Source organism: Chiloscyllium plagiosum, unplaced genomic scaffold, assembly GCF_037043375.1.
Source record: "Chiloscyllium plagiosum isolate Xiang-an unplaced genomic scaffold, Cpla_swu_hap1 HiC_scaffold_13, whole genome shotgun sequence".
Classification (NCBI taxonomy): Eukaryota; Metazoa; Chordata; class Chondrichthyes; order Orectolobiformes; family Hemiscylliidae; genus Chiloscyllium; species Chiloscyllium plagiosum.
Genome location: NW_028270151.1, coordinates 85,891,997 through 85,913,871, shown reverse-complemented (window position 1 = coordinate 85,913,871; position 21,875 = coordinate 85,891,997). Strand labels below are relative to the sequence as shown.

General features: G+C 40.2%; 1 protein-coding gene across 2 annotated transcripts in view; it reads right to left on the bottom strand.

Moving 5' to 3' along the window:
* septin2 (septin 2) overlaps positions 1 to 21,875 on the bottom strand; it is an 85,405-nt gene that overhangs the window by 54,739 nt on the left and 8,791 nt on the right. For both annotated transcript variants that reach the window (XM_043701736.2, XM_043701737.2), the window contains exon 2: positions 3,440 to 3,488. In XM_043701736.2, coding sequence (XP_043557671.2) covers positions 3,440 to 3,466 — 27 coding nt within the window. In that variant the 5' untranslated portion in view covers positions 3,467 to 3,488. The remainder of the gene's footprint in view (positions 1 to 3,439; positions 3,489 to 21,875) is intronic.

Below are 21,875 nucleotides of genomic sequence, written 5' to 3'. Positions count from 1 at the left end.
GGGGACAGAGGGTGGTGATGGTTGAGTTGCCTTGGTGGTAGTGGTGGTAGACCAGTGGTGAGCCGCAAGGATTAATGCTGGGTCCACTTTTTTTGTCACGTAATAAATGATTTGGATGTGAATACAGGAGGTATGATTAATAAGTTTGGAGATGGCGTCAAAATACGTGGTGTAGCAGACAGCGAAGAGAATTACCTCAGGAGTACAGTGGGACCTTGATCAGTTAGGCCAATGGGTCAAGGAGTGGCAGATGGAGTATAATTAGGTAAATGTGAAGTGCTGCATTTTGGAAGAGCAAATCAGGGCAGGACTTGTATACCTCTATGGGGAAGGTCCTGGGGAGTGTTGCTAAACAAATAGACCTTGGAGTGTAGGTTCATAGTTCCTTGAAAGTGGAGTCACAGGTAGATAGGATAGTGAAGGCAGCCTTCTGAAAACATTTACAATGATGTTGCTAGGGTTGGAGAATTTGAGCTATAGGGAGGGATTGAATAGGCTGGGGCTGTTTTCCCTGGAGCATCGGAGGTTGAGGGGTGACCTTGCAGAAGTTTGTAAAATTATGAGGGGCATGGATAGGGTAAATAGACAAAGTCTTTTCCCTGGGGTGGGGGAGTCCAGAACTAGAGAGCATAGGTTTAGGGTGAGAGGGAAAAGATATAAAAGAGACCTAAGGGGCAACGTTTCCATGCAGAGGGTGGTATGTGTATGGAATAGGAAGGGTTTGGAGGGAATTGGGCTGGATGCTGGCAAATGGGACTAGATACGGTTGGCATATCTGGTTGGCATGGACGAGTTGGACAGAAGGGTCTGTTTCCGTGTTGTATGACTATCAACTTTTGATCCCATCAATTTCCCCAACACCAATATAGATTTCCTTCATGTTCTCCCTTACTCCCCAGCATTCCCTTACATTTCTGTTGTAGTGTGTGTTCTCCGCTGTGAACACAACGTACATACTTAACTGGTCAGTCAGTTCTTTGTTCCCCATTATAAATACCCATTTCTGATTGTCGGACCAACATTTGTCTTTGACCTTTTTCTCTGCACACACCTACACAAACTTTTATGATCAGTTTTTACATTCCTTGCAAGATTATTCTCATACCTAAATTTTCCTTTAAACTCTTGGCCCTCCTTGTTGAATTTTACACTGCTCCCACTTCTTAAGTCTGTTGTTTTATTCTGGTCAATTTATATGCCACCTCCTTGAATCTCATACTGTACTCCGTAACATTTAGCAACCTTTTTCCATTTTTCTCCTGCACCTGATAGGAATGACCAAATGTTGCAGTTCATCCATGCACTTGAGTATTTAAATTGCCTTTCCACCATCATCCCTTCAAGTAACATTCCCCAATCTATCCAGATTAATACTGATACTAACACTAATACTATTTAACACTCAACTTTACTCAGAAAATGGCTGAAAGAGCCATTCAGTTCAACGGTCCAGCAAAAAAAAAGGTGGAATTAAAAAAATCAATATTCATGAGAAAATAATGCTGGAGAAATGAATGGGGTTAAACGCTGACAAATCATCAGGGTCCAATAACACGCATCCCTGAATACATGAAGTGGCCACAGAAATACATGAAGTATTAGTGGCCATCTTTCCAAAATTCTACTAACTCTGGAACAGTTCTTAGAATTTATAAGGTTGCAAAGGTAACCCACTATTTAAACAGAATTACAGAGACTGGTTAGCTGAACATCAGTGGTGGGAAATATGCTGGAGTCTACAATAAAATGGGATAACAATATTTGCAAAACATTAGCAGGATTGGACAAAACCAGCATGGATTATGAAAGGTAAATCATGCTTAACAAATCTGTTGGAATTTTCTGAAGATCTAATTAATACAAAGGATGAGAACCAGTGATCAGGTATATTTCGATTTTCACAAGGCTTTTGATGAAGTCCCATCCAAGAAGCTAGTGGAATAAAACCAAAAATACATAGGAGAGTGAAAATACATTGGCATAGAGAGAAAATAGGTTGCCTAAAAGGAAAAAGTGTTAAAAAAAAAAAAAAAAATTCCCCCAGGGTGGTAAACAATGACTAGTGGAGTACCACAAAGATGGCTACTTGGGCCTCAAATAATCACTACATAGGTGTAATATATGTGGACAGAACCAAATGCAACATTTGCAAGTTTGCTCACAGCAAAACTGGATAGGAATGCAAATAGTGAAGAGGATGCATGGAAGCTTCAGTGTAATTTAGATAGGTTGAGCAAGTGGGCAAACAAAAGACAAATGCAGCATTACATGGCTGATGGTAAAAAGTTGTACACTTTGGTGTGAAAACCAGAACAGTATTATTTAAACGGTGATACATTAGTAAACACGGATGTACAAAGCGTTTGGGCATTCTTACACACCAGACAATGAAATCAGGCAGGAGCAGATTATTGCAGTTGCTGGCATCTACTTTGAAAATAAAAATTGCTGGAAATCACAGCATGTCCAAACATCATCCATGGAGAGACAGCAAGCTAACAGACAATTCATAAACTAATTCAGAAGGCAACTGGTATACTGACCTCTGTGCAAGAGGAATAGAGATCAGAATTAAGGATATCTTACTGCAAATGTACAGGGCCTTGATACAATCACATCTGGAGCATAGCATGTAGTTTTGGTTTCCTCAGCAATGTTATACTTGCCAGAGAGGGAGTGCAACAGACATTCATTCAGCTGATAACTGGAACAGCAAACCCTCTGGAGACTGGCAGATTAGCTCCACTGAGACTGCTTTCACTTTGGTTTAGAAGGCTGAGTGTGAATGCAATTATAAAATTCTTGTACCTTGGACACGATGAGGATACTTTACCTGTCTGGGGTCATATGAGGATCAGGGGATTACCGTCTCAGTAGACAGGGTAAGCCTTTTAGATCAATTTTTTTAAAAATTTCTTCTTCAACAAGGGTAGCAAATTTGTGGAATCCTCTGCCACAGAAGTCTATGGAGGCAAAGTTCACTGAAAATATTCAAGACATAGATACAGATTTAGCTGTTAGAAGGGAAAGGGTATGGATAAACAGGAATACAGCACTGACAAAGGATAAGCCACAAATACACAATGGCAAAGAAGGGTCAAAGACCTTTTGCTCTACTACTGCTCTTGATTTCCATATTTTGTTTATATCCAAGGAAATAAAAGGTGGAAGACCTGGAGGAGTTACTTTCATGCATACTTTCATTCATATATCAGGTGTTACACTCATCTCAACAGGCATTCAAATACTTATTTCTTAAGCCTCAGCCGAGAACAAATCCATTCAATTTATTTAGGATATCTGGTCAGCGTGTATGAATTGGATCGAAGGGTCTGTTTCCATCTCTATGACTCTTAAGTGTCTCTTAGAAAAGGAGGAAAACAAGTGTACTTAGTTCACCAACTTAACAGTTCTAAGCATAAGTTTAAAAAAACCATACCTTAAACTTGTCTGAAGATTGCGACATTGTTGAGATGGGAAATTCTCACCTGTAAAACAAAGTTTTGTTTAAATATAGTGAAGAAACTGGCAAGAAATAAAAACAAGGCACTGCTACCAGTGTTCAGGATACAAAATTGTGCAAATAATTCAATTGTACAACAAAATACAAAAAATACATTTGGCTGCCTTCAACTTAATTACTTACATTGCACACTGCAAGTATCCCTATCCTCATGGAATACTAACAGTTGAAGAAAGGACTCTTCTGGCAACCAGTAGAAAGAAAAAAAAACTTTGCTGTGAAATGCAGCGAAAGCAATTTCCTGTATTTGTTTTTATTTAAAAAGGGAACAAAGCTACATGAGCAAGGTATTGCTTACTGTTTATCATTTACTCTTTAACTCATGCACCCGAACCTTCAACACCATTCTGATAATATACATGAAACCCAATCTTTGAGGATCCCATAGGGCTCAATGCTGAATCCAGTTAATGATTAAGGTCAACAATCAACTGATCAACAATTTTTAAACAAGTCAAGATATTATCTAAATTAGCATCAACTTCAGAGTTCACAAAGCAAGATTTATTCATTCTTAACCTCCATTCATTTCTCATGGGATTTTGTAGTCAAATTACTAAATTAATGAATAAGCGACCATTCATTGAGTATATAGACATTTAAAATACTTTTCTCCTGAGAAAAAAAAAGAATGAAGCAACAACACATTATGCTACTCTTTGATTTTACTTTTGACCTGGGGAGTAAAAACAACATGGTCAACAGAAATGCAATCTGATGCAAAACACTTCTTCTTGGGACATGTATGCTCAAGAAATGTTAAAGCTCAAACAACGTTCAAGAAGCTTGACACCATCTAGGACAAAGTAGCCTGCTTGATTCGCACCAAATCCACAAACATCCACTAAGTTCTCAGATGTTGCTACAGAGCACCATGTACCATTTGCAAGATGCACTACAGAAATTCACCAAAGCTCATTGGACAGCACTTTCTCAACCCACAAACATAACCATTTAGAAAGACAAAGGCAACAGATCATGGGAACACCACCACTTGCATTTTCCACCCTGACATGGAAACATAGTTGCTGTTCCTTAGGTGTCACTAGGTCGAAATTCTGAACACCCTCCTTAACAGTATTATCAGTCTACCTAAAGCACATGGACAGCAGCTGTTCAGGCAGCAGCTCAGTACCAACTCCTCAAGGGCAACTAGGGGTGCGCAATAAATGCTGGTCCAATCAGCCATGCCCACCAGTGAGTGAATGAAAAAAATTACTTTGACAGTTCAGGTTGTGAGTGATAATGTCCCTACCTCAAACAGTAAACCCAGGTTCAACTCCAGGTTCAACGCAAGACACACATCATAACATGTTTGAAAAAGATCAACTACAAGTATTTCCCATTTGCTTTCACTGCTTAATGCACCTGCATACTCTGCTCCTTACAAGTACACCTTTGTCTCTGAACAGTTACAAGTTAGACATTTTTATTATTCTGCTTTTAAAACTTTTTACAATGTCAATAACCTCACATTTCCGAGAAAATACTCCACCTGCTATCTTGCTACCCACTCACTTAACATATTTTAGCATTCCCATTGAGCTTTGTCTCATCAACAAGACAAATAAACAGACTAATATATAAAGGCATTGCTACCCCAACCTTTTCTCAACTGAAGCTTGAAAATTAGCACAACCCTCAGTGAGAAGTGCAACAGTGGAGTTTTGGAAGAGGGGAGCTGAGCGAGCAGGGAGCACAGGCATTATGTATTTGGTCTAGGCTCTTTGGCAGCCATTAATGCATTCGAGCTTGAGCATGATTTCAGTTTGTAACCCCAACCACTTTAGGAAGGCCTAGTCTAAGGTGTTAATGTACATTGTGTTAAAGTACCTATTCGAGACAGCTCAGGGAATCCCTGATGGACTCTACCTGTAAGCCTCGCTTGGTTTGTCCTAGATATCATACACTGTGGTAGTCTGGAATATAAAATTCCTACAGGCAGTTTAGTTTAAATTATTACCTTCATTTACTAATGGCATCAATGTTACACTATAACATAGATACCTACAAGCCAGGCTTGAGCTAAGGTTCTAAAACCATTAGCAGAGTAGCGGCACCAGTTCTTACCCGTAAAAGCTATCTCTGGCTACTCCCCTTATTTCTGTAAGCAAGCTGTCTTCATCCAGAATTTGGTATTAAAATTACAATAACACTACATGCCCTTAATCAATAAGCAGCAATAAAATAGCAAAAGTTTGCAGAGGAAGAGAAACTCATTAACAGGTCTGAGTATGCTTGACTAATTAAGCTACATGCACATCTAAGTGGGAACCCTGGATCAAGCCAGGCCAAAATGGCCAGTTGTTTTGGCTAGTACATCATAACGAGGAATTAGTCTAGGCTAATGTGGAAAAGGTCATTAGGTAACCTCACTCAGCTCACAAGCCCAGCATCATTGTCCTATAAAATGGCTTTTTCTTTTAAAAAGTTCTTAGATTCCCAGAATGCAAATTAAATTCAAACATTCCCGGATCTCAAGCTCCAGGGAACGGCACACAAACATTCAATCCATGACAAGCCAGTATTCGTTCAAATCAGACCACAAAAGAGTTAATCTTTCCACCAGCTTCCGCTCTGTCTCTCTCGCCCTTTCTCTGCGCCCCTCCAACCCTTCAGTAAGTGAATGTAATTTACAGGAGAATGTTTTCTCTCTCTCACATATGAACAACTTTTTTATTATGTCAGTTTCAGCCTTCATGTTTTCCTAGCTTGTACAGGTAATGAGACATTCACCTTCCAGAACAGTCAAGATGAGGGAACTGAGCTTCATAAACTTAAATCTGCTCAGAGCGGTATACGCGAAAATGTTTCAGGACTTTTCTTTTACGAGCATATTCCACTCAGCTTATTAAATTACATGTTCTTTTCCTATTGAGGGGATGAGTTTTTTGTTAAGAGTCTTCAATATAGACCAGAAATTTAGTTATATAACAAGAACATAGAACAATACAGCACAGAACAGGCCTTTTGGCCCTCGATGTTGTGCCAACCTGTCAACTCATCTAAGCTCATCCCCCTACACTATCCCATCATCCATGTGCTTATCCAACGATTGTTTAAATCTCCCTAATGTGGCTGAGTTAACTACATTGGCAGGCAGGGCATTCCACACCCTTACCACTCGCTGAGTAAAGAACCTGCCTCTGACATCTGTCTTAAATCTATCACTCTTCAATTTAAAGCTATGCCCCCTCGCACAAGCTGACGTCACCATCCTAGGAAAAAGACTCTTTCCAATTACATTGTTGCTTGCTAGATGATTATAAATCCTATCTCTTATAATCCTTTCCAAAACTTTTCTTTCAACAGACGTAAGGCTCACTTGTCTATAATTACCTGGGTCAGCTCTACTGCCCTTCTTGAAATTTGCAATCCTCCAGTCCTCTGGTATTAAACCTGTAGACAATGATGACTCAAAGATCAAAGCCAAAGGCTCCGCCATCTCCTCCCTAGCTGCCTAGGGAATGCTCAGATAAATCCCATCCCAGCCCAGGGGACTGGTCTACTTTCACTCCTTCTAGAATTGATAACACCATCTCCTTACTAACCTCGATCCTTTCTAGTCTAAGGACCTCATATCTCAGTCTCCTCCTCTACCATATTCTCCTTTTCCGGAGTGAAAACCGATGAGAAATTCGTTTAGCACCTCTCTGATCTCCACAGGGTCCACACACAACTTCCCACTTCCGTCTTTGACTGGCCCTGTTATCCGACATCCAACTGTGACATATGCATGCCTCCAGCCCCGGAGGTAAGGAGAAAGGACTGCCACACATTCCACAAGTAAATAAATGTTATCACCTTATTTACACCAATCCATTGACACTAAGAACAGATGTCCTTAAATCATCTGAACAAATGGACCCCCCCCCCCCCCCCCCAAAGTGGTCAACTGCTTTCCAACATCTCCTTAGCAGATGTGTAAGGCTACCTGCTTTCTCAACTGTAAATAGCGGAGGCTGGTCTTTTCAGCATTCCTAATCACAGAAACTTCTACTTTGTTTTCTGTCCATTAACCAAATGCTCCAGCCATGCTAATCTACGATCCCAATTCTACAGCTTTTATCATCGCTAACCTTTCCTACGGAATTTTATCAGATGCCTCTTAGAAATTAGAGTGTATATTTACTGCTCCCTTTTATCTATCCTGCCAGTTACAAGCTCAATTTGCACATCACTCAACATCTAAACTAATATCAAGTGATTGTACATACAAAATGTAAGAATACTTATCCGAACAAATATGCCACAATTCAAGCTATTTTAAAATTAACTAATGGAAACTGGGTTAAGTAATTTATAATGCTCTGATTTCAAACTGGGAGTGCAAGTCACTAAAAATAAGCACTCAAAAAACAGGAATGAAGAGCATTAACCATGGCCCACGTCTATGACTTCCTGCTTCTTCTGAATATTTCCAGAAAAGGCGGAGAAAATACCATATGTTTCACATCACATAGCAGACTAACCACAACTTTGAGACACTGCTATGTACACAACTGTCATTGGTCAACATAAATCCCTCATTAAAGATTTACAAACTATTGCCTCATTTGAGTGCAATTTTTTTTTAAAACAAAGAACAAAGTTAGTGGGACCAAGATGATCAATAAATTCCTTTCCAAACATAGAGAATGGAGAAAGTTTTAAAATCAATGATCCAAGTCAATTTTTCAGGAAACTTTTAAAATCAGTTTATTATGAAATGAAAACCCAAATGAAGTATAATAACAAACTACTGCACGTAATAAAGACCTAAGTTTGGGCAGGCCTTCAGCATTTTGTATGCACAATTGAGAGAAAGCACACTGCTTTGACGATCAGCTTCAGTTCTAGAGAAGGTTCAGCTTTAAAGTTTCCAGAAAGCATTTGAAACTAAGCCAAAGCAAAGGCAGAAGCATTACTGACTCAAAGCACATGCACAAATTAGAGGTAATGAAATACTGAAGTTCTTACCATTTTCTGAAGCTAAACGAGATAATACAATAACCTCAGATGTTTTTTTCAGGAGTATAACCAACCAATAAGAAGGGAAGAAAGTGAGGACTGCAGATGCTGGAGATCAGAGTCAAAAAAGAGTGGCGCTGGAAAAGCACAGCACGTCAGGCAGCATCCAAGGAGAAGAGTCGACGTTTTGGGTATAAGCCCTTCATTAGGTAGAGTGATATTATCACTAGACTGTTAACCCAGAAACCCAGTCAATATTCTGAGGACCTGGGGTTGGAATTCCACCAAAGTAGTTGCTGGAATTTGAATTCAATACATATCTGGAATTAAGAGTCTAACAATGACCATGAATTGATGTTTAAAAAAAAACAATTGGTTCACTCATGTCCTTCAGGGAAGGAAATGCCATCCTGATCTGGTCTGGCCTGCACGTGATTCCAGACCCATAGGTTGACTCTTAACTGCCCTCTTCGCTGCAATTACAGCAAAGGGTATTAAATGGTGCATAGGCAGCGACAACCTCATCCCATGAATGATGAAAGAAGATCCAAACACCATAAGGGGACTTTGGATCAGAGACCAAAGTTTGATCAAATAGGTAAGTTTTTCAATATTTCTGTTGCTTTTTTTTTGGGAAAGGGGAGAAGGAGATGAATTGAGGGAGAGACAAAGAAACAAAAGTGGTTGGAGGGCTTTAGGTGGGTAATTCTGGAACTTTAGAATAGAGATATCTACATATTAAGACAGCTACTAATGGAAGACCAAGATAATAGAAAAATGCATCAGTCAAAATGAAAAAATGCACTATTCTTGAAGGTTTGCAAGGCTGAAACTGAAAGGAAAACGAATTCAGGGAAGAATTCAGATTCCAAACAACAGACAAGTCCTCCATACAATTCCAATAGGAGTCATACAAAATAATATCCAAATGTTCAAACACATAATTCAGTAATTTAGTGAACAAACAGAGATTCAGCCACCTACAATTGGCTAACAGTCTCCAAACTACTTAGTGATTGTTGATGACAAAGGCCCTCTGTCTGCCAACACTGATATGATCGATTCCAAGTTATCTAAACAGTTGTGGGTGCAAACAATAAAGCAGAAGCCTTCAGACCTCTGGAAAAGAAGGATTTGTCTTCCTCTGTTCTTTGGGAAAATAAACAATTAAAGCCTGAAGAAAATCAGTTTATTTTCCAAATAGTTGCTGTAAACTGTTCCTTTAAAAATCAATATATCAGAGACTTAAATTTTTGAACTAACTGGAATGGATTCCCTGCAAGGAAGTGAAAATACTCAAGACAAGCAGGATCAAGCAGCAGCAAATCCTGCCAAGCCAGAAGAATCATCTTAGCGATTTCTGTTTTTGTTTATTTCAGATCTCCACCATCAGCAGTTCTTCGTTTTATTTTAGTAGAGAAACTGGGAAATCTTGCCTACTTTTTAAAACCTTGAACTTGGAATTAGCAGGGCTTGATTTCCAGCACACCACTCCAGGAAACAGCACAAAAGTTGATTTAGCCCATCTACCAATTAAAAGTTGTTCTGCTATGTTTGTTTTCAGGAAATGCACATTTCAATGCAAAGAACTGAAGAATTGGGAACGCTATTGCAAAGCGCGAACTTTTAAAACATACGCTGGTCGTAACACGATTACAGTGAGAATGCACATAGCCTTACACGTGACACATCTGCTGCAGAGAACACGGGAAAGTGCTTGTTCAGAATTGGGGACATCTGTTCTCAGTATCAATGGATTGGTGTAAATAAGATGTTAACATTTATTCACTTGTGGAATGTGTGGCAGTACTTCTTGCTCACGCCAGAGGCGTACATTTCACAATAGGATGTTGGATAACTAAACTGCTGGATTATATCAAAGACTCTTAACAAAACTCATACTCAATAGGAAAAGAACTTTTATTTAATAAGCTGAGTGGAATAGAACAACCCTGATACATTTTCATGTATTACCAGACTGAGCAGATTTGAATTTATGAAGCTCAGCTCTCTCATTTTGACTGTCCTAGAAATGGGACAGTCTCATTATCCATCAAATTCAGCACCGTCTTCCTAACCTGAGATCTTCTTCCCGACCTCTCCGCCCCCACCCCAGTCTGACCTATCACCCTCACCTTGACCTCTTTCCACCTATCACATTTCCGACGCCCCTCCCCCAAGTCCCTCCTCCCTACCTTTTATCTTAGCCTGCTGGACAAACTTTCCCCATTCCTGAAGAAGGGCTTATGCCCGAAACGTCGATTCTCCTGTTCCCTGGATGCTGCCTGACCTGCTGCGCTTTTCCAGCAACACATTTCCAGCTCATTATCCTTACAGGCTAGGAAAACACAAAGGCTGAAAGTGTCATAGTAAGGTGCTAGAGAAAGAAAACTTTCTTCTGTAAATTACATTCATTGACTAAAGGGCTGAAGGGACAGAGACAGAAACAGAGATATGACGAAAGCTGGTGGAAAAACTAATCCTTTGTGGTCTGATATGAGTGAAAACTGGCTTGTCATGGATTGAATGTTTGTGCATTGCTCCCTGGATCCAGAGATCCAGGAATGTTATGAATTTAATTTGCATTCTGGGAATTATGATTTTAAAAGAAAAAGCCATTTTGTAGGACAATGATACTGGACAGATTATGTGAGCAAGATTACCTCATGACCTTTTCCGCATAACTTAGAGTTGTCTTTTGTTATGATGTACGAGCCAAAACAACTGACCGTCTGGCCTGGCTTGATCCAGGGTTACCGCTTTGATGTCCATGTAGCTTAATTAGTCAAGCGTACTCCGATCTAGCAATCAGTTTTACTTCTCTGCAAACTTTTGCTATTTTATTGCTGCATATTGGTTAAGGACAAGTGCCATTTCTGTAATTTTGATACCAAATTCCATATAAAGACAGCTTGTGTGCAGCAATAATGGGAGTAGCCTGAGAGAGCTCTTAGGGATAAAAGCTGATGCCACTACTCTGCCGAAGGTTGTAGAACCCTAGCTCAAACCTGGCTTGTAGGTATCTATGAGGTAAAAACAATGACAGGAGATGCTGGAAACCAGATTCTTGATCAGTGGTGCTGGAAGAGCACAGCAATTCAGGCAGCATCCGAGGACAGACAAAATCGACGCTTCGGACAAAAGCCCTTCTATGTTATCGTGTAACATGGATGCCATTGGTAAATAAAGGTAATCATTTAAACTAAACTGTCTGTAAGAGTTTTATATTCTAGACTACCACAGAGTATGATCTCTGGGACAAACCAAGAGGAGAGTCTATCAGACATTCCCTGAGCTGTCTCAAATAGGTACTTGAACAACAGTACCAACACTTCAAGTGGGGTTTCTAAAGCACAATTTTTCTCTAACGCAGAGTTGTACAAGAACACAACCATTGCATTGTAGAAAAACTGACTATGTTAACAGATCATTCAAAAAATTTTCTGGCATCCAGATCCACACCATCACCAAAAGCTGATCTGCCCTTCATTGGGCTATATCCTGTGCACCAAGTCTCAGTGACATGTGTCCCTAAGTTTGAGATGTATTGTTTACTGACAAATAAGCCAACAGACAGGACAAAAACATTACCCCTACCAACATCCAGAGATGGTGACAATAATGATTGCACAAATGTGTTTCTGATACTGATCGAGGGATAAATATTCATCAAGTCACCAGGAAAAACTCGCCTGCTTTTGTTCAACATAGTGTCATCTGATTTTCTTTATGAAGCATTCATCTGAGGGGTAAATTTGGTATGGCATTAGCACTTATCTCTTCTCGGGGGAAAAAAGTGAGCATTTAAGCAACTGTGAATAATAAACCAGACCAGAGACAATATCAAAGCAGACATTTAAGTGTGGCTTACACAAATGCAAGGAAATATGGAAATCCAACAAAGCAAAAGGAAATCATGAAGCAATACAAGGACAGAACAAAACATTGAAATAGAAAAACTTCTGCGAGATTCATTAAGTTACACAAAGAGTATGTTGGTGGACCAATGAAAGACAATATACACGAGAACTATAAAGGGGTAATAATTGCAGACCTGTTAAGTTCAAACTACATCCATTTTCACAATAGAGAAAAAGACATTTGAACTTGCAAGGGAATCTGAAAAATTTACTGAATTTAATGGAGAACATAATGGGATACAATACAGACTGAAATCTCCATATCCAATAGTTGTCACCCTCAGGAATCAAGAACAAAAGAAATTATTTCCAAGGGTTTCTTATAATCAAAAATTACACCTCTGGACTTAAAATGCCAATCCATCATTTAATGCAGGAAGGAAGAAGGGAGAAACCAGCAAACTACAGATCTGACAGTCAATTTCATGTTAGATGTGTGGAACTTATCCTTAGGAAACATTATTGGTCAGAGTATTGAGTACAGGAGCTGGGAGGTCATGTCGCGGCTGTACAGGACATTGGTTAGGCCACTTGTGGAATATTGCATGCAATTCTGGTCTCCTTCCTATCGGAAAGACGTTGTGAAACTTGAAAGGGTTCAGAAAAGATTGACAAGGATGTTGCCAGGGTTGGAGGATTTGAGCTATAGGGAGAGGCTGAGGGGTGACCTTATTGACGTTTATAAAATCAGGAGGGCATGGATAGGATAAATAGACAAGACCTTCTCCCCGGGGTGATTTAGGGTCAGAGGGGAAATATATAAAAGGGACCTAAGGGGCATCTTTTCACACAGAGGGCAGTGCGTGTATGGAATGAGCTGCTAGAGGAAGTGGTGGAAGCTGATGCCTTTTAATGCTTTAATTGTATCTGGATGCATATATGAATAGGAAGGGTTTGGAGGGATATGGGCCGGATGCTGGCAGGAGGGACTAGATTGACATATCTGGTTGGCATGGACGAGTTGGACCAAAGGGTCTATTTCCGTGCTGTATATCTCTGTGACTCTATGTGACTGAGCATTTGGACAAAATCAAAGAGACCAGCTTAGAGTTATGAAACATTTGACTAATCCAGATAAATTCCTGAGGTAATCACTACTATCAAGGTGGTTAGGGAAGTGACTATGAATTTTGTCTGCTTCCAAAAAGTGTGTTGGCTGGTCTCTTACAAGCAGCCTATCAGTAAAATCAATAGGACAAAATTGCAAGTAACCTTGTCAAATGGGTTAGTAATTTGTTGACAGGAGCTGGTAGGAAATAAGGGAAATATCCGACTGCCAGGATGTAAGATCTGATGTTCAAGGGTAATACTGTATTAATTGAATCCAAGTTGACAAATTACACAACAATTGTGTAAATGGAAGTCTAGAAAGTAGCAAAATTTTAAAATTTCATTATGTACCAAGATCTCAGCCAGAATAGTACATCCAATTCAACAGAGGAGGTCTTGGTACCACAGCTCAGAAAACAGGTATGGAGCATGGAAATGAAGTGAATCCCAAGAGCATCCATGTGAATATACCTGATAAGAACATATTGCAATAGGTTGTACTTTCAGAAGGGGAAAGTGAAGGTAGGGGGTCAGGAAGGAGAAATTATTACAATTTTAACAAGTCAAGATTATAGGATACACAAAAAAAATGAAGTCAGTAAGCCTTGCAGAAGGAATATTTCACAAAATTTTGTTGTAAGGCCCATGAGGAACTGGAGATTTCCCCAGTAGCTGATATACAAAGAAGCAGCAAGCAAAACAAATAAGCTGGCTGAACACAAGTTTAAGTGACCCTTTCGTTTGCTTTCAACACAAAACCCAACTCTCAGCCTTGGTTCATGAAAGAAACTCAACTTATCACTAACCACACACTCAATCACACATTCTACTGACTACTTTTCAGACTGAATAAATCCAATATTACGAACAATGAACTGATAGATTCCTGGTCGAGACATTCGTGCAAAGCGTAGTTGCTCAGCACCAAGTTCTGTATTTGTAAATGCTGCTGTGTCTGGCCTGTATAAAGCATTTACTGTGCAAAATAAACAAAGGCATATAGATATAAAAAAGGTGATTAGTGCTGTGTTCACTGAGGCAAAATCCTGCAACTCCCTTCATAACACCACTACAGATTGACCCAGTACCATCATCACCAGGTCCATGAAAACTGGCCTGACCAGAAGCAGTTACATTTTCAAAACAGTTTTTAAACGTTACAGCAGGCATTGGATGAATTGGACTTAATAGTTACTGACAAGAGCAGAGTTGCATATAATCCTAGGTTTATTTTAAAATTAATCGGATGTGAATGTCACTAGCTATGCCAACATTACTACCTATTCCTAACTGTACCTAATGGTATCAGGACCGGCAGTCCATCTGCTGTAATCTTTCCCAGCAGGATTTCGACCCAGCAACAGTGGAGGCATGAAAATCTAGCTCAAACTCCTGGAAATTGGACAGGCTAGAAGAGTGGGCAAAGAAGTGGCTGACAGAATACAATGTGTGAAAGCAAGAGCTTATGACTTTTGATCGGAAGAATAGAAACAGACTATTTTCTAAATGGGGAAAGCCATGCTTAGCTCAACCTCTTGTTTCTCAAAACTTAATTATTTCCCTACCTGCTCATACCCTACACACATCATCACAAGGATGAATGCGCTGGCCTTGGATAAAGTCCTAAAAGGATTTACAAGAATGATGTGTCATATGAGGAATGGCTGAGGACTGCCGGTATGTAGTCAGTGGAGTTTAAAAGGTTGAAGGGTGGGGACAAGGCCAGGATGGAATGAAGAGGGAATCTCATTCAAACTTGTGGAACACGGAGGGGCCAGGACATGGAGATGACGTTTCCGCAAGAAGAGACTAGGTTCCAGGGACATAGCCTCAGAGAGTGAAGGGACAACCCTTCAGAACAGAGGAGGAGGAGGAGGAATGTCTTCAGTTAGAAGATAGCGGATCGATAGAACTCACTGCTTCATGGGGTTGTGGAAAAGTCATTGAGTTTATGTAAAACAATTAGCTTTGATTTGGTTAGACAGGGGATAAAGGGTTATGGAAGAAGGGAAGGCAAAATGGTGTTGAAAAACATATCAACCGTGATCAAATGGTGGAACAGACTCAATGGGTCAAATTATGCTCCTCTCTTACAGTCTTAGGATGATTGAGTGTTGAACAAGAAGCCTTAAGAATTAAGTTGACTGACTAACATGGGGCTTGTGCGAAGAGCAGATCTAAGTATATACAAGTTTGAAAATCAATGAAATTAATTGAGATAAAGTCATCAAGATGTACAGCATGAATACAGACCCTTCGGTCAAACTAGTCCATGCCCACCAGATATCCTAAACTAATCTAGTCCCATTTGCCAGCATTTTGCCCATATCCCTCTAAACCCTTCCTATTCATATCCAGCTGCCTTTCAAATGCTGTAATTGGATCAGCCTCCACCACTTCGTCTGGCAGTTCATTGTATACATGCACCACTCTCTGTGTGAAAAAGTTGTCCGTTAAGTCCCTTTTATATCTTTCCCCTCTCACCCTGAACCTCTAGTTCGGGACTCCCCCACCCCAGGGAAAAGACTTTGTCTATTTACCCTATCCATGACCTCATGATTTTGTAAACCTCTACAAGGTCACCACTCAGCCTCCGACACTCCAGGGAAAACAGTCCCACTTTACTCAGCTTCTCCAGATAGCTCAATCCTCCAATCCTGGTAACATCATTCTAAATCTTTTCTGAACCCTTTCGAGTTTCACAACAACCTTCCTATAGGAAGACGACCAGAGCTGCATGTAATATTCCAACAATGGCCTAACCAATGTCCTGTACAGCCGCAACATGACCACCCAACTCCTGTACTCCCAACTTCTGACCAATAAAGGAAAGCATACCAAACGCCTTCTTCACTATCCTACCTACCTGCGACTCTACTTTCAAGGAGCTTTGAACCTGCACTCCAAGGTCTCTTTGTTCAGCAACACTCCTCAGGACCTTACCATTAAGTGTATAGGTCCTGCTAAGATTTGCCTTTCCAAAATGCAGCACCTCATATTAATCTAAATTAAACCCCATCTGCCACTCCTTGTTCCATTGGCCCATCTGATCAAGATCCCATTGTAATCTGAGGTAACCTTCCTCACTGTCCACTACATCTCCAATTTTGGGGTCATCTGCAAACTTACCATCTATACGACCTATGTTCTCATCCAAATAATTTATATAAATAACAAAAATCCAGCACAGATCCTTGTGACACACCACTGGTCACAGGCATCCAGTCTGAAAAGCAACCCTCCACCACCACCCTCTGTCTTTTGTCTTCGAACCAGTTCTGTATCCAAGTGGCTACTTCTCCCTGTATTTCACATGATCTAATCTTGCTAACGATTCTACCAGGAGGAACCTTGTTGAACGCCTTACTGAAGTCTATATAGATCATGTCTGTTCTGCCCTCATCAATCCTCTTCGCTACTTCTTCAAAGAACTCAACCAAGTCAGATATGATTTTCCACGTACAAAGCCATGTTGACTATCCGTAATCAGTCCTTGCCTTTCCAAATACATGTACAACCTGTCACTCAGGATTCCCTCCAACAACTTGCCCAACATCAATGTCAGGCTCACCGGTCTATAGTTCCCTGGCTTGTTTTTAAAACCACCTTTCTTAAATAGTGGCACGGTAGCCAACCTCCAGTCTTTTGGCACCTCACCACAATTATCGATGATACAAGTATCTCAGCAAGGTACCCAATCACTTCCCGATGGGTCCAGTGACAATCTGCAACAGTAAGGCTAGAAGTATCCAGGTTTCACCTTGCCCCTGATTTGGGAACAAGAAATCCTTCATCCAATCATGCTCGAACATCGTTCTCAACTCCACTTACTATTCTTAAGACTTACCTATGAATAGTGATCACCCAAAGGCAGTAAATAAAGAAAACTTCAAACCATATACCAAGCAACGAATACAAACGCCAGGGGGGGCACTTCTGTCTCATTGTGACATTCTACAGTATAGTCCTGTACTTTCCATACAACTGGTTACTTTGAAGTAATTATGATTTACATCTGGGAAGAACAAAGGCTTCATGGAAACCTTCCCTTCCCTCGCATGCACGTGCATTCATTTCAAACTGCAGTGAATTATGAACAAAGTTGTGAGACAAAAACTCTGCAGACGATGCTAATTTTAGCTTGCATAGAATCTCAGCAATAATACCCTATGGCCCAGAGTGTTAGCAATGGCTCGAGAAGAAACAATTGCTGAAACCCAAGGGTTAAGTCTCATTCAGGACTTGATGACCAAAATCCAAGCCTACACAATACTTTGCAACCAAGTATGGGCACTGTAGAAGTACCTTTTAGCGGCGGGTGGGTACATTCCATGGAGTTGGGTTGAAATCACAAACACTCATTCAATTATATTGTTCTTGAACTTTGCTCTGCTAAAGCCACTGTACTATTAGTACATTGCTAAACCTTTTGTTAAAGCTATAAACCTAGAGACTGATTGACAAAGTATGGGACTGGTTATTCAAATAGTCTGGTAGGGAAATATTGGAATCAATTCAGGATCACTGAATATTTTAATTTTACTGTGTCACAAATATAGTGATACGCAGGCAGAGTTAATTTGGGTGTCTACCTTCATAGTGTACAAAAAACTTGAAGTAGCCCATATTCTTCAAATGTTGATTGAAAAGAGCCCTCAATTTGCAGGAGCCAGTTAGGCACTCCTTTCCCAGCTTTGTGCACTTCAATTTTAAAATTGTTCACTTTTTGTTCCCCTAAACCAACCTGGCACTGTCCCAAGTACAACACAGCGTAAGCTAATATAATTCTAAAAAAATTGATGAAAAAAAAAATTATTTTTAAATTAGGGTTTATGGTAGGTAAATGATCATTGGGGTTTAATCAGCATAGGAACTCAGGCTGTTTGAATTATCGCACTCCACATCAGAGAAATTCAGTTGGGCTCCACACAAAAAAAAGTCAATTTATAGTGGATTTCTTAAGAAAAAACTGCGATAACTTCACCATCCAGTCAAATACTCCAGATACACTCTTATCTAGTTAGCAAGACAGCTGGATTAGGCAACACAGGATGAACACCAGTCCAGATTTTGAGATAAACTGACTGTTTCAACAGTCCAACCTCAATCAACAGTAGTAGTCACTACAATGGGAACACACATCAGAACATGACCAGACCATAAATAAATTAGAAATAGAATCCCTATCCATTAAGGCAATGTATCACATTATAAAGTGGAAAATTATTTAAATTAAGCATTGGAACCCTACCTTTCTCAACCAGCAAAACATGCAGTTGCAGCAAGTGTGCAATGAGATAAAAATAAGTTAACAGCAGGAAAAGAAGTCTAACAAGAAATGGTAGTCCATAAGAAACTCTCGGAATATTTAAGTTGCACAGACCTTTTAGCTATAAACAGAAGAAGGAGATTTGATTCCCCTCTGTTCCTCTTACTGGTTAGTTATGTTTTGCCTGGATCATTACAATGCTCTTAACAAAAAAAGAGAATCCCTACAGTGTAGAAACAGGCCATTCAGCCCAACAAGTCCACAGTGACCCTCCAAAAAGTAACCCACCCAGACCCACTCCCCTATAATTACCCCTGATCTACCAACCCTACACATTCCTGAACACTCTGGGCAATTTAGCATGACCAATTCATCTAACCTGTACATCTTTGGATTGTGGGAAGAAGACAGAGCACCCAGAGGAAACCCATGCAGATATGGGGAGAATGTACAGACTCCACGCAGACAGTCGCCCGAGGTTAGAACGAACCTGGGTGCCTGGCGCTGAGGCAGCAGTACTAACCACGAAGCCATCGTGCCACCCATCAAGTTATTGAACTCAATATTGAGTCCAAAAGACTGCAGAGTCCCCAAGCAGATCATTACAATGGTTTTCAGCTGAATTGCTGGTATCTCAAAAAAGACAAATAAAGTCACCAAGCTCTTGCATATCAAGAACTAAAAAGTTATGATAAGCTGATAGCTGGTCAGCACTAAACGCTAACAAAGAGCTGGTACCTAAACAGAACAAATGTCCAGGGAAGGGGAGAAGTGCTAAGTAGGGTGACTCAGCGATTCAGTCATCAGACCACAGGTATTTCCAATTATAATGACAGGGTCAATCAATGACACAGTGGTAGAGACCTTACCCTTGGACTTGGAGGTTTGGGTTCAAGTTCCACTTGCTCGAGAGGTGTTTCATATCATTTCTGAACAGGTTGATTGGGAAAATACGTTAAATTGTTTTTAAAGATACCTGTTTGGGGGCCCATTTGTGGTGCAGAGGTAGTGTCCATACCCCCTTAAACCAAGAGGTTCAGGTGCAAGTCCCAGCTGCTCCAGAACTGTCAACATCTCTGAACAGATTGATTAAAAAAACAGGTTACTATTTTTTTTTAAATGCTAAGCCATCAAATTTGCAGCTGACGCCAAGTTATTGTGGAAACGTCAAATTACAAAATTAGTTTGACAATGTGCTAGATCAATGAAAGTGCACAACTGTAAGGTACTGGACAAGAAGCAGCATCACCAACACAATTCAAACTTTACATGCAAGTAATTAAGCAGACTTGACGCTCAAGTCATGCATAGTACAAGTAAACAGTCAACAATACAGTATGACACAGATGAGGCAGTCATTACACCAGTGGATCATAACATGAAATGCTGGATGACAACAGTCAGAAGTGACTGAGGAAATCCATATAAAGCCATATTTTTTCCTTTTTAAACACTGCATTACAAGCGTGTGAAGTGCAGAGTTAAAAAGTGTAGTGCTGGTAAAGCACAGCCGGTCAGGCAGCATCCGAGGAGCATGAGAGTCCACGTTTCGAGCATAAGGTCTTCATCATTAACATTCCTGATTAAGAGCTTATGCTCAAAACATCGACTCTCCTGCTTCTCGGATGCTGCCTGACCAGGTGTGTTTTTCCAGGGCCCCCCTTTTTGACTCTGATCTCCAGCATCTGCAGTCCTCATTTTCTCCAAGTGTGAAATAAAGTGAAGACTTTGTCAGAGTGAAACAGAGGCCAATGAGTTACGCTGGCAATTTGGTGCAAGGGGGGGCTAGAAGTGCTTTAATTAAGGTTAACTCCAAGATGTAAGTACTCCTGTAAGATAGGATAGAAAGTATAATAGACGAAACAAAGGCAGAGTGAGATCATGAACTACATCATAATGTCATGCATGAAAATCAGCTGACTGGTGAATATTTCTAGTCCTCAAACTAAAAGTAAGGTGTTCAGTTTGCATTTAAGTTTCAAGCGCTTTTTCCTCTGTAAGAAATAGCTGATTAAGTACAAGTTTTTTTTAAGAAAACTAATTAAAGAACAGAATCTAGAATAATTATAAATTAAATCAACTATGACAGGGATGATTGAACGGGTAATACATTGCTGCTGCACAATAATGGAAGCTGCTGAACACAATGAGATCCAGACTGAACACATTGAAGCTGAAGGAGTTTTGGATCTGAGTTCGAGAACTGGAGTTCCAGCTGGTGACTTTGCCCACATCAGGGAAAAAGGACAGACACCTGGCCACCAGTGAAAAATTCAAAAGTAGTTGGTCAGACATAACCTCCCCTCAGAACCATGTTGAATGCTCTTGCTCAATCCCTATTTCAGAATTGTTTCCAGTAGTTCCCCATCCACTGAGGTTAGACTGACTGACCCAGTATCACAATGCAAAAGAGGCCCTGCAGCCCATCAAGTCTGTTCTACCAAAAATGTACTATTACGTACATTAAACCACTTTCCACCTGGAGGCCCATTACCTTGAATATTATGATGTTTCACATGCTTACCCAAATGGTTTAGAAGATTTGAGGTTACCTGCTTCAACTACCCTCCCCAGCAGTGCAGTCCAGATATCTACCACCCTCTGGGTGAAAAGGCATTTCTTCAAATCTCCTCTAAACCTCCCCCCTTTCACCTTAAAAGGTGTGCATCCTTGTAATCAACCTTTCAAATCAATGTAAACAACTACTTTCTAACCAACCTACCAATGCTCTTGAACCTTCTATATCTTTATCAGATCTCCCTTAACATTCTCTGCTCTAAAAGGAAACAACCAGTTTATCCAGCTTTTGTAACTTGGATGCTGTATCCCAGAAAACATTCTGATGAACCTCCTCTGCATCCCCTCAGCGCAATCACATTGTTCCTGTTGTGCAGATACCAGAACTACAACTGTGGCTAAATGAAAGATCTGCACCACAAACTCGCTGCTCTGAAAACCCAGTTTCCTGGTTTATTCCTTGTGACTCTCTAATATCTTCCAATCCTCTGACATTTGTGGCCAGAGAGAAAAAGACAACATCCCTGCCATTTCTTCTCATGCCTCTCAACAACCCTGGGATACATTTTATCAGGACCTGGAGATTTATCTACTTATAAGCCTGACAGACGACTAACAATCTACTCTATGCTAATTTCTTGTTTGT